The sequence below is a fragment of the Ailuropoda melanoleuca genome, chromosome 8, assembly GCF_002007445.2.
Source record: "Ailuropoda melanoleuca isolate Jingjing chromosome 8, ASM200744v2, whole genome shotgun sequence".
NCBI lineage: Eukaryota > Metazoa > Chordata > Mammalia > Carnivora > Ursidae > Ailuropoda > Ailuropoda melanoleuca.
The window spans coordinates 88,800,312-88,819,682 of record NC_048225.1 but is presented as its reverse complement, the minus strand read 5'-3'; the positions used below and the strand labels follow the sequence as shown (position 1 = coordinate 88,819,682).

General features: G+C 36.7%; 1 protein-coding gene across 1 annotated transcript in view; it reads left to right on the top strand.

Moving 5' to 3' along the window:
• XPR1 (xenotropic and polytropic retrovirus receptor 1) overlaps positions 1 to 19,371 on the top strand; it is a 236,222-nt gene that overhangs the window by 137,624 nt on the left and 79,227 nt on the right. Inside the window, exons 3-6 of the mRNA XM_002920794.4 lie at positions 3,914 to 4,015; positions 15,692 to 15,915; positions 18,600 to 18,749; positions 19,005 to 19,088. Coding sequence (XP_002920840.1) covers positions 3,914 to 4,015; positions 15,692 to 15,915; positions 18,600 to 18,749; positions 19,005 to 19,088 — 560 coding nt within the window. The remainder of the gene's footprint in view (positions 1 to 3,913; positions 4,016 to 15,691; positions 15,916 to 18,599; positions 18,750 to 19,004; positions 19,089 to 19,371) is intronic.

The following is a 19,371-nucleotide window of genomic DNA, read 5'->3' as shown; positions in this document are numbered from 1 at the left end:
TGCTCAACCCTGCAGCATCCCGGGCTGTGCGCCCCACACCCGGCGTCCCAGCCCTCACTTCCAGGGCCGGCGCGTCTCTGTCCTTTGTGTTTCCAACCCCGCCAGCCGCCAGTTGCCAGCCCCGCAGCGCGGGCTCCCGGAGCTCCCCATCTCAGTCTGGTGTCTCGCGGGTGCTGACCGCGAGTCCACCTGCTCCCCCGTGCAGGTGGCCCTCCAGCCACCAGCCGCCCCGCGCACGCTCCCGGAGCTCCCGGTCTCAGCCTCGATCCAGTGAGCACACCGGAGCTCCGGAGCTCTGTGAGATGCTTGGTGGCGCATGCTCCCGGCCTCACGGACTCAGTCTGCTGTTTCCAGAGTGCGGGTCCGCGGTCCGCCCGCTCCCCGGTGCAGGTGGCCCACCAGCCGCCCTGAGCACGCGCTCCTGGAGCTCACGTTCTAAGTCTGCTGTCTCGCGGGTGCCGTCCGCGAGTCCGCCTGCTCTCCCGTGCAGGTGGCCCGCCAACCGCCAGCCGTCCCGCGTGCGCTCCCGGAGCTCCCTTCTCAGTCTGCTGTCTCAAGCGTGCGGGTCCGTGGTCTGTCCGCTCCCCCGTGCAGGTGGCTACCGCTTCCCGGCGCCCTGACATGGCGGCTCCCTCCCCCTTCTGTTTAGCTTCCGATATCTGTGCGTGGTTTCACAGCTCCCCGCTTCGTACCTCGATACTTAGCGCTGGAGATGTTCATTTGTAGAGATCCAGATGTATCTTCCTGCGTCTCAGGCTGATTCCGTGGATGTTCCTGCTGGTCTGGTACCTCCATTTGTATTTTTCTATGACTGCTCTAATTTATCCATTTTTCTTGTGGAATATCTTTTTAATACTGATTTGTAAGACATTTTTGAGGTCTATTTTGCATGTGAATCCTTTATTTTGTATGTTGAAGATATGTTTTCCCTGTCTGTTGCTTGTCTTTTAAGTTTGCTTATGGTATCTTGTGGAATGGAGATTTTTTCATTTTGTGAGAATGTCAGTCTTTCCCTTTGTGGCCTGTTTTGTGCAGTGTTTAGGAAAACTTTCCCTACGTAGAGTTACTTAATTTTTTTTCTAGCGTTTTATAACATAGTTTCGTTAACTCCATTTGGAGTTTATTCAAATGAATGGCTTAACCCTATTTTTTATATGGTCCATTCTCTTCTCATTGATTTGAAGCACCCTTTATCTTACTCTTCAACCCTATGAACCCGTTTTCCCCAAAGTGGACTGTTCCTGTGAAACCTGTAAGCCAAGATGATGTGAAGACGCAGTTACCATTAATTTATATAGGAATATTTTTTAGTGTTCCCAGAACCAAAAAATATCCTTTCTTGGGCTTTCTGATACCTTAGGACATACTTTGCTAACAGATGCACAAAATAAATTGAGGTAAAGCACAGATGCTTGCAGACATAGTTCAAAGGTGTGGCGGCTTGATGGTGAGATGCTGAGTGCAGTTCCCAGGGAAGGAGCTGGATGGTGCCACCCTCACTGCCCAGGCTGCTTGCTGCCTTTGTACTGGCTTGCTGCAAAACGAATGCTGAAAACTGTGTGTGTGTGTGTGTGTGTGTGTGTGTGTGTGTGTGTGTGTGTGTGTGTATTTTTTGTAAAAGCAGAAATCCTCTACAGATTTCTTTTCAGTTTGCAAAAACAGGTACTCATGTTATGTCTTCTGTAAAAGCAAAGTAGTGTAACTCGAACTTTCAAAAATGGGGGTACCTGTATATGCAGATCTATTTTTATGTATAGTTCTTTTCTCTTTTCTCTCTTTTTTGCCATTACTTTTTAGTGTTGCTGTAACATTACTCTACTCTTTTCTGATTTGTGGCTATTAAGTTATATGTGAACCAGAAATCTACGTAAGAGACTACTGGTATTTTAGATAAAACAGTCTTTAATCGAGGAAATGAAGAATTCATATGAGATTGATTAATGAGTAGAATGTTCATGCTTTAATACATAAAATTTTATTATATGTTTTAGTTTCTCAGAGGCTTATTTAGATTTTTTTGGTTTCTAGGCTCCTAGTAATATTTTATTTTATTTTTAAGATTTTATTTATTTGAGATAGAAAGAAAGCATGCAAGCACAAGCCCAGGGGTGGGGGGCAGAGAGAGAGGTAGAAGCAGGCTCCCCACTGAGCAGGGAGCTCCATGTGGGGCTTGATTCCAGGACCCTGGGATCATGACCTAAGCCAAAGGCAGACGCTTAACCAACTGAGCCACCCAGGTGCCCCTCTTAGTAATATTTTAAATATTTGATCTTGTTGAATATGTAACCTGTCTGTATATAAATATTAATATGTTAAAATAATTTTTTTAAACAGAAGCTATATTTAAATTGCTTTGGTGAACAACTTTGTTCTGTTAATAGGGAAACAAAGTAAATATGACCAAGCCTATACTTTGCTTTTGGGTTTTCTCTCCTAACAATATAATAAAGAATAAAATAATAATGAAAAAAATGGGTAATAAAGTAGAATGAGATATTACTCTTATTTTAAATCAGCTATAGCTAAATGCTATTATAAAAGCAGCATCTGTTACCATGGATCATCTCTAACTCAAGATCAACTTTAAAGAAAGCTTTGACTTGATTTATGCTTTGTAAAAATAATTCACAGTGGCCTCAGGCTGCTATAGCCTTTATTGTACCTTAATTACGGAGCTTACATGAGGAACACTCTTTCCTTACTGCAAAATCAGTAGAATCCTGCGTTATCTGTTAAGTTCTAAAGCATAAGAAATAGAGAAGTAGATACATAACTAAGTCAAGGTTTCGTGTAGTGATAATTTTTTTTTACATTTGTGTTATTCAAATTAAATGAATATATTTGACATGCTTTTTAGAACTTGATTTTAAGCTTATGTTTTTCTTTAAAGTATCTCTGGTACAAAGAATTAGTATGTATATGTGTGTATTGCATATTACTCAGGGAAATACTGTTTCTCTTATCCCTGGACAGATGAATTGTTTAAGGGTTTTTGCGATTACACTAAGATAGTTATGATTAGCATCTGGAGTCTAGGCAGATATCACTTGGACAAGAAACATGCCCTTTTAGGCTTGGGGGTTCCTGAAGCTACATATATCTGTACTTATGGTATTTAGTAAATTGACAGCTATATAATAGAACTCACAAAGTGGATCCAGCTTGCAGAGGCATATATTGATTGGTCTACACTGTGTTTTTAAAATACATAGATTTGTGACTTGTCCTAAAAATTGGAAGATGTGGCACCACAGGGCAACAACTAACTAGATGGACATGTGCTCTCACTTGCCAGAATCCATACCACTCCTTATCGTGAAGCTGTTAGTTGCCGTTTATCACCATACTTGTATAATCACCGATTTGCTCAACTCACTTATGTTCCTACCCAGTGACTATAGGCTTAGAATAGACAATTTATAACTATCAGCCTACATTTTTTTTTCTGTATCTGGCGTAGCTAAGTGAAAATCAGTGGAAAGCAATTTAATATAGTAGAAATGATCAACTCATTTTTTTCCAGGAACATCTTATATATTCATGTCTTCTGTTCCTTTTTTTATTCCCTGAAATATTTACTCTTGCTAAATACTACTCATTTCAACTCCCCAACACCTTGAATCTTCCTTGATCACATCTCTCTACAGTAGTGTCTTCTTCTCCTGAAGTTGTAGAACACTTATTTTTTTCACCACTATAAATTTATTATAGTAGAGACTTAGAGAGTTTCATTCAGTTAAAAAATGACTGTATTCCTATGAAGAGGCCTTTCATTAGTCTTTGCTTAATATGGTTCACAGTTCATTGTTGTCATTTTGAAGAATAAGGAAGTAGTACCTTTAAATTTTATTTCCCTAGTTTTCTTAGTTGGCCTTTGGACATCATATTTAAATAGTGTTTTCCTTGCTTTCAGTTACAGATGAGGACACGGTAAAGAGGTATTTTGCCAAGTTTGAAGAAAAATTTTTCCAAACCTGTGAAAAGGAACTTGCCAAAATCAACACATTTTATTCAGGTAAGTAGTTTTTTGGTACAACATACAGGGGACAATTTCTGCTGCTGATGGAAGAAAAACTCTGCCATGTCAGTGTTTAACCTTCTGATCATCATTTTTAAATTGGGGCTTGTTTTTCCTCCTACACTGTACTTAGGGATATTTACTTTAGCTGGGGTAGGGACGCGTCTAGTACCTCAATGTTTAAGACTAATACAGTCATTGCCTAGATTCTTTTGCAGTTGCAAAGATTTGGGAACTTCATTATGAACCAGTACTTTGATGGAGCTTCACTAAAGTCCAGTCTGAAGCTTCAGAAGAGTCAGAAATTTGATTTTATTATTTCAGAGCTGAATTAGACAGTTCCTGCTTATTAATTACATTACTTTGCCTTTCCATTGTATGGAATATTCCTTTCTATTGCTCTAGAGCATTGTCTCCAGAGTGACACCTACAAGATGCTATTGGAGTTGAGAAGGAAATACTAGAACTTCCATTTATTTATATCTGACCCTTTAAAATTCTGGTTTTTTATATATATTTTTATACTATCCTACTCCTTTAATATCTTTTTTCATATCACAAAGCTCAAGTTTCTTGACTCCCTCATCTATTCCAGTGAATAAGGCCCCCCCGCCCTGAATTATTCCCTCTCCGTCAGTTACCTTAACCACTTTGTCCCTTGTGCTTTTTAATCTCCTCACCCTCATTGCTTTGTAATGCTTCGGACTAGTGAAACTCCACCTGTAGACCAATCCAGCCTTTTACCTTCTTTATGCCTACCCATAGGCTGCTTAGGATGGCCAGGGGAAAAAAATCACGGTGGAACAAACTTGAACCAGTATAAATTCATTGTTACATTCTTAACTATGTCCTCAAAGTTGCCCATGGGTCCTAATCAGTGCCCTTTTCTATGCTCCAAAGTGGGTTTGTTTTAACTGAGGGCCTCAGAGGGGAGGGGAGTGGGGGATTGGGATAGACCGGTGATGGGTAGTAAGGAGGGCACGTATTGCATGGTGCACTGGGTGTTATACATAACTAATGAAGCATCAAACTTTACATCAGAAACCGAGGATGTACTGTATGGTGACTAACATAATATAATAAAAAATCATTAAAACAAAACAAAACAAAGTGGGTTTGTTTTGTTTGTTTTTTAAGTAGGTTTCACAACCAGCGTGGGACCCAACATGGGGCCCAAACTCATGAACCCACAACCCTGAGATCAAGACCTGAGCTGAGATCAAGAGTCAGATACTCAACCAACTGAGCTATCCAGGTGCCCCTCCAAAGTGTTTTTCTAAACCCAGCACCATTCTCTTGAATTCTCAGACCCCACCATCTTCTCCATCATGCTCACTGTACCTCCTACTTTACACATAAATATAAAGGACTTCAGGGGCACCTGGGTCATGGGATCAAGCCCTGCATCAGACTCTGAACTCAGCACAGAGTCTCCTTGAGTTTCTTTCTCCCTCTCCCCCTGCGCGTGCACGTGTGCACACGCGTGCGCGCGCGCACACACACACACACACACTCTCTCTCTCTCTCTCAAATAAATATTTAAAAAAATTTTTCAAAAAAAAAACTAAAGAATTTGAGCTCCTGTTGATGTATAATACATATGCAGATCTATGCTACCCCTCCCCCTAAGTACTTGTTGACACTCTTACCCTTACTTATTTTCCTCCAGTCTTTTTAGGAAAGTTATTCCTCTTCAGTCTGTGGCAAATCTCTACAACTACTGACTGAATTTTAGCTCCTCAAGACCTGCTCTAGTAATTATTTCTTCTAAGAGTTAGTAAATAAGTGCATCATTGACTTCCCTTTTTACTGGTTTAGTCTCCTTAGCAAGTCACTCCCTTCTGGCAAAAAAGAACAAAAAAGGAAGCAAATGCCTTAATTCTCTGTTCTCATCTTTCACTTATGGCTGGGCTTCCTGGGAAAAAGCAATTTATGCAGAGGCACAGAGCTATGAAAGGGCACAGTATATATGCATGTCCTTTGCATTACATTGTAAGCACCTAGAATGCAGAGACAGAATAGAAATACTGTTTGAAACTGTGCAATGATAGATTTTCAGCAAGGGAAAAATGCACAGAGAAATTGCAATATGCAAGAACAAAGATAATTTCCAATTAGGACATAGGAGGAAAAGAGGAACCAGCAGTGTAGACAGAGGAGAGGGTGGCCATGTAATGAAGAATAAGGAAGAGGAAGCTAAAAGAGGAAGGCATTTGCAGGGGAAAGAGTGTTTAGACGGAGAAAGGCCTATAGTAAATGACCTAGGGCTGTAAATGCAAAATGTAAAAGGTCAAGTTAATTACCATTTTTCTTTTGCTAGGATTTTTTGGGGAAGGATCTCTGAGCCCAACTCTGTATGGATAATTTAGATCGGAAAGAATAGATAATGCTTCTTGGTATACAAAGCAAAAGAAATATCTACTCTTAACAATAGATACGTATTTTTTACGTGTTGAGTTATAGTAAAAACTATATACAAATTGTGAACCATTACACCTAGTCAGATATGTGTGTTTTATGTGTGTTTGTATGCATCTGTATATGTGTGTATATGCAATATATTTAAATGATTAAATTTTTTATGGAATAATATCCTTACTATGTGTAATATGTTCTGTTTTCTGTATTTATTTCTATTTGACTTACAAAATGCTGATTTATGATCCACACAACTGCTTTTATGACCTATATTGGGTTATAACCCTAATGTGAAAAATGGTATCTTAGATTTGATTGTTTTTCAAAAATAATTTTAGGCTTTCTACTATTGAAAATTTGGAGGCAGTGATCATAAATGTCTTCCTTTTTCTGTGTGTATTGGCAGGGCCAGTAGGGCATGCCTCTTGGTGTCACCACAGAGTAGGTACACATGATAGTCTTCAGACTAACTTTTTACCAGGTCAGGAAGTGATGGGTAATATGAAGACATGATTGACAGAAACAGAATTTGGCCCTTGTCCTGGACAATATCATTTTTCTCCTTATTAGTCACCTTCTCCATGGCAGATTGTCTTATACACTCTATTTCTCAGACACTAGGGCACAGAAAAACTATAAATAATACAGGGATGAGTTCAGGTTATAAACCTACCTCCACCCACTTGTATCTCACAAATTACTTAATGGTCAGCTAAAAATGGTCACTTTTAAGTAGATATAGTCTTGACTAAAACTTCTAAATACCCCAAACAAAATGCTATAAAAGGTAAACAAAACATAATGAATACTACTAAAATGTAGATACTTATTTTCATATCAATTCTATTACCTACCAATTACATTTTAGATTTTTGAACCTTACTATTTTTTAGAAGAAGTTTACCGTTTAACCTTTCTAGGCCTCCATGTACTTGCTAGTACTAAAATGAACACATTGATTCCCAGCCCTCTTGGGTTCTACCTGTGAGGAGTCAGAAGCAATTGTCAGTATTTCACAAAACCTGATATAAGTCATTTTATTGCTCTTTATGTTTTTTTACATATTTTTTGTTAATAAGGTATAAGCATTTATATTAATAGATAAAATCTTTTTAAAAAAATGTTTTTAAAAAATTATTTATTTGAGAGAGAGAGGGAGAGGGAGTGCATGCGCCGGGAGAGGGAGAGAATCCTCAAGCAGACCCCCGCACCAAGCGTGGAGCCCAGCACACAGGGCTTGATCCCAAGATCCATGAGATCACCAGCTGAGCCAAAACTAAGAGTCGGACACTTAACCGACTGAGCCACCCAAGTGCCCCAATAGATACAATCTTAATATTTGAGGACCATGAAAGGAAAGGGAAGTTTTTTAAAGGAAGGCTCCTTTTTGGTGATAACATTACTAATCACTGATGTCTCCTAAGTGTCTTCTAGTACTAAAAATGGCATCAATCCTAAAAGCTGTAGTGTTAGAAATCTTTTTTGTGGTGATCAGTAATGTCCTTTTCCATTGGTCATATTAATCACTCTATGTTATAGCATCTTTCTCTTGCTAGAACCATCTTGCTTTCTCTCTCTATTCAAAATATTTTGCTTGTAAGCAGTGTTTTTATGTGCCTACATAAAAACAAAATCTTAGAATATATCTGTTGCTTTTAGTCCACAGTTAAAACAGGCAAGGGCTTTTCCGTCTTTCTTTCTTTCCTTTTTTTTTTTTTTGGTTGGAATGTTTTAAATAGCTAGGGGCTTTTTCCTTCGTTTCTAAACAATCTCAGTTTTTTTTTAACCTGTTCTAATTTTTTGGCTTCAGTTATTAAGACTTCACAGCAGTGTTATGAGTTTTTCCTTTCTTTACCAGAAAAGAGAGAGGGAAGAAGGGAAGGAAAGAAATTGCAGTAGTATTATTTATAAGTATGAGAATTATGGCAATAGAAGCAGATTTATTTCTTGGCTGTAAAATATTTTCAGGCTTCTTATATATGTAAGACCAATTGGATAATAGTTACTCAGAAGTATTCGTATTACAGTTATTCCTATAATCCTGTTATGTGTTTTTCTTTATTCTTACTGAATTTGAGGCATTGTATATTATGCCACTGAGTGTGTGTAATAAAACATAAGCATCTTTTTCACTGAAATACTAAATATCATTTTACAAGTGATTATATATATCTGGTACCCACATAGCTAAATTATGACTTAATGGCTGGTTTAGCTCTTTGCTTGTATGTGTGTAAAGACATGGATTAAGTATATATTAGGGTGATCATAGGTCTGTAGTATTATTTAAAATTCCCATTGTCTTACTATTATTTTCTATATCATGATTCTCTTGAGTTAATTACAAGAGAATCCATTACTTAAGAGCTGTTAAGAATGGGGATTGGGAGGTTGGTTAGGAGAGAAGTAGGGGACATGAATTAAAGCAAGCAGTCTGGCTTGCTTTCTTGTTAACATATCTGATGAAAATTAAAATTACAGTTATTTATGTACTATCCACGTGTCCACTATCCTTCCTTCCTATCTTCTAATATTTGAAAACTGTGGAAGGAGAGTGAAGTTTTTTTAAAGGAAGGCTCCTTTTTGGTGATAACATTACTAATCACTGAAGTCTCCTGGGTCTTTCTAAGACTGCTAAAATTTTTTTTCTAAGACTGATGAGATGGGGAATGTCCCTGGTCATGGAGTAATACAGTTTCAGGATGGCATCCTCATAAAAAAGCTGACTATCATCTAAATTAATGTTCTCTTAAGCTGTAGGTTATGACCCAGTACATGGGTCAGGAAATTAAAATACCTGGGGTCATCACGAGCATTTAAAAAAATATATGAATAGAATATAGTAGAATAGAAAATATCAGATTATATCTAATGTGTTTATTTACCAATTGTATCTATTTCTTTCACGTTTATGTACAATATGATAATTGGTATTTTAGAATTTTGGAAAGTACTATGGAAACTGACATGTAAAAGCATTGACTTTACTTGGAGGAAAAGAGAGGGATTGTGGAAAAGCCTCCGGGAGAAGTAAAATTTAAATTGGCTCTTTGAAAACACGCGGCATTTTCACATGCTCTTGGAGGAGCATATTGGGGTTAACAGTGGTAGAGGACTTGGAGTGCAGTATTCCCAGAAAACACTATCCAGATGCATTGTGACATCAAAATACATGATATATTTGGGGGTGAGGAGGATAACAGTCTGCTGAGGCTGGAGTTGTAAGAGAGTAAGGATTCAGTTATTATTATAGAAAAAATTGAAGAATGTTATGTTTTATTGATGCATGGAGATTTTAGACTTCAGTATTTGAGGTATAATGATTTCATGTAATAAGAATTCCAGATAAAGGCAGAACAGAAATTTTGTGTAATGTAACAAAATTAATTATCCTGAGTCATCTAGGGTTGATCAACTCTTAAAAACTTACTCTGTATTTCAAATAACACTGAGGTCCATAAATTGAATTAGCAAGCTCGTAACATTGCAAGAAAGGTATACAAAAAATAAATGTATTCTAAGACACTGACTTTATCAAGAATTATTCTTCAGTTCCATAACAATATAATAGCTTTGTTATTCTGAAGTTAGCTTATAGTTCTGAAATAACTTTTCTAAAAGTAAAATATATATAAATCTGGTGAAAACTAAGAAAAATCTTGTTAATGCTATAGCTTTTTGAGGGACATATAGGTGCTTTGAAAGTTTTTGGGTGGTTATTGGAAATTTTTATCAGATATTTTATTTTCTGAGAGCTTATGGCATTAAACATGTATTATTAAAGCAATAATGTGGCTCATTCCGAGCCACTTGATTTATTGGCATGAGTAGAAATTGAAATTTGTTGTCAAAATAGGCTACTTTCATCAGCATTTGTAAAATTACCTAGAAATATTCATTTTTATTTTGTGTAAGTATATGTATAGATTTTAATTCATAGGCCAAAGTACATTCTTATGTACACATTTACCTTTTTCCAGGTTCTGTGCTGCCCCCATATGTTTGAGAGTTTTGGATATCTGACTCTAGAAAACTGAGGTGTCATTGAAACATAGATTTGGATACTTAGTATCAAAAGCATCCCTTTCTCATCCCTTTTAAACCTGTTGATAAGTATTAAACCCTTTTGCTAAGTATAAACATCTCACACCATAACTATGGTAATATTGAATTTTTTTTCCAAATTACATGCTTTTACTCTCCTACTCCCAACAAGGGATTTTCCCTCATATACTTTTCTAGATAGTCTTGCCCTTAAGGAAGAAAATAGTTCAAAAAAGTAGCTGAATACCCTGGTATTTATTTGTCCTCTATTTCTATATGGAAACTTGGATTACCAGAGAAAAGTTTTTCCTGCATATTCATTCATTCAGTCAGTCAGCAAACATGGATTGAGGCTACTGTATGCAAGCTCTTACAATACAAAGATGATGATGATAGTCCACACAAAAATTTATAGGTGAATGTTAACAGCATAATTTATATAGTAAAAAACTTAGAAACAATTCAGATGTCTGTCAACTTAGGAATATTTAAACAAAATGTGGTATATCCACCCAACAAATATGTAATTCAGCAATAAAAGGAACAAACTCCTGATGCATGATACAAAATGGATGAACCTCAAAATCATGCTAAGAAGCCAGACAGATGCAGAAGACAACATGTTGTGTGATTCCTTTATAACAGTGTCCAGAAAAGGCAAGTGTATAGAAACAGAAAGCAGATCAGTGGTTACCTGGGGTTGCGGGGTGGGAGTGAGGATTGACAGCCAATGGCCATGACAGAAGTATATGGAATGTTGGAAATGTTCTAAAATTGGATGGTGTTGATGATTGCACAACTCTACAAATTTACTAAAAATCAGCAAACTATGCTTACCATGGGTGAATGCTATGCTGTGTAAAGTATACCTGAAAAAGCTATTAAAAAATTGCACACCATTAAAAAATGAAGTTTTTCCCCCCTCAGAGAAGCATTGGCTCAGAGAGCTAAGTCAGTCAGTCATTGAAACAAACATATAAACAAAGAATTATGTTCAGTGTGCTTTGTATGCATGTTTGTGACCTCATGAGAGTCCTACAGAAGGAGTTTCAAGTTGTGGCTGAGAGTTTTTAGGCAAGAAAGACTTACCAAAAAAATGATATTTGAGATTAGCCTTGTAAAATGAGTAAGGAGTTTGCCAGATGGGGAGGTATTTGTTTCTTGACTTATTGCTGGCATGCAGGAAGTAATGGTTCTTCTTTCTTTCCGTTTTTTGGACTTCTTTCATTTTTAATATCCATGTAAATTTATAATTATGAAACATATGTATTGACAACTGGCTAAAGAAGGTAAACAAATAGCAAATTCATATATTGGTCTCTTAATAAAAGTTGATCATTCATATTATGATTTTCTAGCTTTTGGGTCTTACTAATTACCTATGGCTTTTAATCAGCAAAATAATTTATAGTTGACCTTGGATAAATTCTCACATTCTTTCATTAAATATGTGTTTGTATTTATGTATATTATTTTTTCAAATGGCTTTTAAGTGGTTAGGACATAAATACTTAGGTTGTTAATAAAACAGAAGTGTTAAATATATCTTTTGGCCTAGGAGTATCATGGAAAAATTACAGAATCACTTAAGTGCACAGTGAACTAAGAAAGAACCAAGAGTTCTATATTTTTTTTGATCAGAAGGATAGTAAGATGGACAGTTTTGCAATAGAAGTGCTTGACTTCCCTAAAAAGAACCTTGAGATTCATTTTTCCTTTTCAGTGTGAGATTTGAAGATAGGTGAATTGTTCTTTCTTATAATATGGAAGACTAGGAAAAAATTCTGAATACCTCTCACTGCAAAACAGTAAAACGCTACATAAAATATGCAGAATTATTAGATACAAAATAAAGTACATGCTTAGTATGGTTAAAGACCTAAAAAAGAGTATCAAAACCATGCACTAAAAGAAACTATCAAAACTGAGTTTTTGAAATAACCAATTAGAGGGGTGCCTTGGGTGGCTTAGTGGGTAAGTATCTGCTCACGTTGTTATCTCAGGGTCCTGGGATCAGCTGGCGCAGTGCTCCCTGCTCCGCAAAGGGAGTCTGCTGCTCCTTCTCCTTCTGCCCCTCCCCCCAGTTGTGCTTGTTCTCTCTCTCTCTCAAATAAATAAATAAAATTTTAAAAATAAAATAACCAATTAGAACTTTTAAAATGAAAATATAAGCACTGAAATTAATATCTTAATTAGTTAAACCTGTCAGTTAGGTGGAGATTAAGAGAAAGTTTATACACTTGAACATAGAGCTGAAGTAGTTACCCAGAATACAATAAAAAGAGATAGAGAGGAAAATATAAGCTATGTAAAAGAGCAACAAGGTCAAGAGGCCATAGTTGATGCCTGTGATTTGCTTTTTCCACTACTCATTCCATATTTTCTTTCCCCTCAGCCAGAAGCCCAGTTGGCTGGGGTTTTTTACTGGATGGGATGACCCAAACTTTAATTCCTGAAGGATCTGAATGCTCAATAATTCTTTTCTTTGATTTCTATCGTTTTCCATCAACTTTTATTACTTGTCATGGAAATACTAGGATGTGTTCCAGAGAGTCTCCTGGGCTATGGACACAATCCTCCATGCTCCTATTGTGTATCGACAATTCACTTTCCCCTTGGTAATCAAATCAATCACTAACCAGTAAACAGCTTCTTTGCCTACTAGTTCAGGAGTACGATGAGCCCAAAATGGCCAGGTGGCAGTCTCATCTTCCAATTCAGTAGAACCATTATTGTATTCCTCTGAAAGAAGCATTTTCCACTGAGAACTAACCAATAGGCAGAGTTCAAGTTGCAGATTGGGAAGCAAAAATTAAATGAGTGATTTTTTTGGTATAGTAGTGAGAGGAGCCACTCCCACTTTGATCCCTTGATTCTAGGCTCTGTATTTTTCTGTGTTTGTGAAAGCACCAATAAATATAATGGTCTTAATACTGCATCCTGGAAGACAGAACCCAATTCTTACAGAGTGTTGTCTCCTAACTCACTTTGTTAAGTCTCTCTTTAGGCCAGCAGTTTCTTTCTGGGTATGTGGTAAGACCATTTTATTCCATGGATATGCTTGTTGCTTTACAACTTTTGCTGTGAAATGAATGTCCTCATCAGAAACAAAGCTGTGTAGAATACCATGAAAATGGTTAAGGCATTCCAGCTGATAGTGGTGCTAGCCAGGAACATTATGAGCAGGGAATGTACAACCATATCAAGAATACATGTATTCCAGAGAGGACAGATCTCTGCTCCCTGCGTGTTGGAAGGCATCCAGTGCATTCAACCTGCCGCTAGGTGGCTGATCAGTATTGATGGGGAATGGTGCCATTTCTGGGGCTCAGAGACCATGCAGGTGTCTGTTGCCAGATGAAAAGGTGCATTGTTAGTTGCATAGCTGCATAGCAGATGCTATGGGCTCTGTTGATTTGCTCCAGTGATGATACCACATTTATATAATAGCTGCCATCAGAGTGGCCACTTGATTGAATTTGCTATAATCCAGTCATTTTTCAAGATCCATCCAACTTCTGCACAGACTAAACAGATAAATAGGGTTGTGAATAGATATCAGCATCCCTGCATCTTTCAAGTCTCTGGTGATGGCACTAACCTCTGGAGTTCCGCTAGGGATGAGCTTTTGCTTCTTGGTTATTATCTTGATGGGAGAAGTTCTAGAAACTTCCATCAGTCCTTCCTACAATAATGGCTTTTACCCCTGGGTCACAGTCAACATGGAGATTTCTACAAGTATCCTGGTATTTCTACTCCAATTATACATTTTGGAACGGAGAAAGCAATCATAATGTGAGTCTGTGGACCAACTGGGTCCCCTGTGAATTAAACCTGGGTTAATATTTCATCTGTCACCTAAACACTGTAGATCTCCATTTGACTGCTGGACCGAGTGGCATTTGGAGTCTCCAGAAATTTGCTTCAGTTCAGAAATACATGGTAGGCATAATTCTAAGGTGGAGTCTAAGATCCCTTCCTCCATAGTGTATTCTCTACCTTCTCCCAGTTATTCAGTCAAACATCTACCTAGGTGTTGCTATGAAGGGATTTTACAGCTGTAATTAAGGTCCCAAATCAGTTGACTTTAAGAATGGGTGATTATCCTGGGTGAGCCTGACCTACTCACATGAGCCCTTAAAAGAGACTGAGCTATTCCTGAGGAGAGAGATTCAAATTATGACTATTCACAAGGTTGTACAACCATCACCATTATATAATTCCAGAACATTTTCATCACCCCCAAAGGATTCTATACCCATTCTATATCCTTTTTCTTCCTGCGCCCTAGACCCTGGCAACCACTAATCTTCCTGTCTCTGGATTTGCCTGTTCTGGACATTTCATAGAAATGGAATAATAAGACACTATGTGGCATTTTGTTTTTGGCTTCTTTCACTTCCCATGATTTCTTTAAGATTCATTCATGTTATAGTATGTATCAGTACTTCATTCTTTTTTCTTTTTAAAGACTTTATTTATTTATTTGACAGAGAGAGCGAGAGAACACAAGCAGGGGAGACAGTAGAGGGAGAGGGAGAAGCAGACTCCCCGCTGAGCAGGGAGCCCCTTGTGGGGCTCCATCCCAGGACCCTGGGATCATGACCTGAGCCGAACGCAGACACTTAACCATCTGAGCCACCCAGTACAGGCACCCGCAGTACTTCATTCTTCTTTATGACTGAATAATATTCCATTATATAATATACATGCTGTATTTTGCTTATCCTTTCATCAGTTAATGAACATTTAGGTTGTATTCCACTCTTGTGAATACAAATTCGTATATATGTACAAGTTTTTGTGTGAACATATATACCTAGGAGTGAAATTGCTGGATCTTAATGTAACTGACTCTGTTTAACTTTTTGAGAATTGACAAACTGTTTTCCAAATTATGTGGCTGTACCATTTTGCATTCTCACTTTTAGTGGCTTTTTAGATTCTATGTCTTCATCTGTAAAAACAAAGGGTACACTTGAGGTTTTGCAGGGAGGGAAGTGTGGGATAGAACGATAGAATGAAATGTTATACCAAAACGTTTTTTTTCCTATCTAGTTCTAAATATTACATGTCACATTTTTTTTCTAGAAATTTTAGGGAAACAGACCAGAATAAACAGTAAAAAACCAAAAAGTCTGTGAGAACTTTACCAGCTTTTTTATCTTGATGATTTGAAATGCTGTTTTTTGGGGGGTTTTGTTTTTATAGAAAAGCTTGCAGAGGCTCAGCGCAGATTTGCTACGCTTCAGAATGAGCTTCAGTCATCACTGGATGCACAGAAAGAGAGCACTGGCGTTACTACGCTGCGACAGCGCAGGAAGCCAGTCTTCCACTTGTCCCATGAGGAACGTGTCCAACATAGGAATATTAAAGACCTTAAACTGGCCTTCAGCGAGTTCTACCTCAGTCTTATCCTGCTGCAGAACTATCAGGTACTTATACTGGAAAATGGGACCTTCAAAAAATCGAGAAATTTGGAATTAACCTTGAACTATACTAATGGGCCGGTCCAAAAAGGAAAGTCTTTAGCATGTCATTATTATTTTTTAGGTTTTCTTAATGTGATTTCAGATGTTCTTATTGGTTAGAAACCATATATCAAGGGTGGCAGAAGTGTGTTAATAAGACTTCTACTTTTGAAGATCAGTTTTCTGAAACATTTTGTACAGTGTGCACAAGTAACCCTTGATTCATGGTTTAGTTCCTATTTTTAGAGTCATCTCTGATAGTAGAAATAAGAAATTATATATGTCTTATATATATAAGAAATTATATATATAAGAAAAAATACATATATATTATATATACCCGGCCACGACTGGATATGTAAGAGCTTTACATTCCTCCAAGCCTATAACAAAATTTCCACAAAGGCATTTAGACAGTTAACTTTCCTGAAACTAACACTAATAATATAAAAGATACTAACTTTACAACTTGCCACTGAGAATCCTTCCAATTGTATTATCCATAGACTGTAACATAACTCTGTTAAAAAAAAAACTTTATGGAAGTACTGGATCATTATATTGTATACCTGGGACTATTATAACACTTAACTACATTAGAATGAAAATAATTTTTTTTTAAAAAGTTGAAAAATATCTTGCGAAAGAAATTAGGTCACAGCAAATATGTATAGAGACTGAATATCTAGGCTACTGTGATATATCACTCAACAGTTTTAAAACCCAGTCTGAAAAGTTGAATTACCATGTACACTAAACTATGGAAATAGAAGGCATTTATTCATTTCTAATTCTTCACAGATTTTTTTACATATTTAAATTTGTTTACATATTTAAACCTATAACAAATTTATTGAAAAACAGATTTGTTCAGTAATAAAACATTTAAATAGGCAAAAGCATCTAATCTTTAAAGAGACCTTACATACTATTCTTTTTCCATTTTGTTATTGTGATTAGTACTTCTAATCAGTGGTTATATAAAACATTATATAAAAACTAATGGTTATATAACAAAAGTATTCTAGGGGTAAATATTGGAATTTTAAAATAAAAAGTCATTATAGTCTCATAGCTGCAGTAATCTAAGTTGTTGATGCATGTACTTATTTCCCTCTCTTTCCCTTTCATAATTCTACCTTCCTTGGTAATTTAATATTTTATCATTCAAAGAAGAACCCAGTTGGAAAATAATTTTAGAAGAATAGTAAACTATATGATGATAAATTCCTTTCCTTTGAAATTTATCTGTAGCTTTATAATTTATATTTAAAAAGAAACAAAAATGCATTTCTTCTTTCTTTTAATGCTATAAAACATTAACATTTCATATTTCATCGATTGTGCTTATGTGTTGCAGAGAAACACCCTTGTTAAATTTTATTTTATTAACTTTCCCAGAAGCTTTTGTTTGGGGTCATTATAAAAAGCTCCTTGGGAAAACAAAAATAATTGTTAATTATAAAAGTTCTGTTCTGTTCTCTATTCATTAAGGCTGGCTGTTCTGTAAAAATATATATTGGTAGTGAGGAGAAAGGAAAATTAATTGAAAGCAGTCTCTAAATCACGGTGTATGTACCCCTAGGAGAGCTTAAGATGATTTGTTAAAGTGTGAGACAAAAATTATAAACAAAATTAGTAAGGAAGCAAAGTCTAATTTGGAGTAAGTGCTCAATTTTTTTTACTGATAGGGATATGTGATTAGCAAATTTGGGAGATCTCTGGTTTAAAGAACCATGCAAATCCACAGTATCCTGCTTTTTTGCATGTATCAAAGAACAACAATTTGAGAATGTAGAAAAGTGTAGTATTTTGATATTGTAGAAATGGAGGAGGAGTGCAAGCTCCTATCCGTTATCAGCAAAACTCTGTATGTATGATCACTGTTATTCTTTTTGCACCCCCATCCCCAAACTGAGAATGGATGGAAGCAAAATGAAGTTAAAAGAATAGGTGATCTTTCATTTTCTGTGCTGGTTCATACATGTTTGCATAGTAGGGGAAAAATACATAGCTACACCAGTCCTTCAAAAAACAAAGAACTAATGTATTCAGTGTATGATAAATCCAAAATATTTTCTGATAGTATCCTTTTGATTATGAAGCAAAATTATATAAATTAGCCTTTTTGAGAATAATTGTACATAAGAAAATAGAAATAAAAATGTTTTGAGTTTAAGACTTCCATTAATTTACATGAAATAGAAATCATAGGGTTCATAGTTTAGGGTTTCTTTTATTACTAATGACGTACTACCTTGAAATAGATGGAATAAGAAGGAAGAGTTTTTTTCTTAATTTTAAGATTTATTTATGAGAGAGAGCATGTGGTGGGGAAGGACAGAAGGAGAGGGAGAGAGAGTTTCAAGTTCCTCACTGAGCATGGAGCCTGATGTGTGGGGCTCAATCTCACTACCCTGAGATCACAACCTGAGCTGAAACTGAGAGTCAGTCGCTTAACCAACTGTGCCATCCAGGTACCCCAAGAAAGAAGAGTCTTATCCTTTTAGTAGTAAATACTTATATGAAAGCATTGCCATTTCCGTTAGTACTCAGTCATCAAGCAGCTCATCAATGCATCGTGCTTATTATTTTTCTTCTTTTATGGTGGTGAAAATTATAGTAGTTTTTCTCATTTCTTTCTGTAGAATCTGAATTTTACAGGGTTTCGAAAAATCCTCAAAAAGCATGACAAAATCCTGGAAACTTCTCGTGGAGCAGATTGGCGAGTGGCTCATGTTGAAGTGGCCCCATTTTATACGTGCAAGAAAATCAACCAGCTCATCTCCGAAACTGAGGTATAGTAATCTCGCTTATGTACCACGTGTTTTCAATAGCATTAATGTCTTATTTTTAATGAAATAATTCCTCATCTGTATTCTCCTTTTGTAATTAATTGCTAGCTTTGCATACAATATTCTTACTCATGACTTTTTGTCAGTATACATTCACCAAGAGGTTATCAGAATATCATGTATATAAATGGTTCGGAATTATTTATGTATTAGTCAAGATTAGTATAACCTGTGTCAAAATTGAATGTGTCTTCCTAGGCTGTAGTGACTAATGAACTTGAAGATGGTGACCGACAAAAAGCTATGAAGCGTTTACGTGTCCCCCCTTTGGGAGCTGCTCAGGTTAGTATTTGCTTCCAGTTGTTTGGTTGGTTGGTTTTGCCTATTTAATAATCAACACAATCTGTTTAGTTGATAAAACATACTTGTTTCATTACTTTAAAAAATATGTCAGGGACGTCTGGGTGGTTCAGTTAGTTAAGCGTCCAGCTCATGATTTTGGCTTAGGTCATGATTTCAGGATCTTGAGTTTGAGCCCTGCGTCAGGCTCTGAGCTGGGTGTGCAGCCTACTTAAGATTCCCTTTCTTCGTCTCCTTTTGCCCTCCAACCCTACTGTCTCTCTCT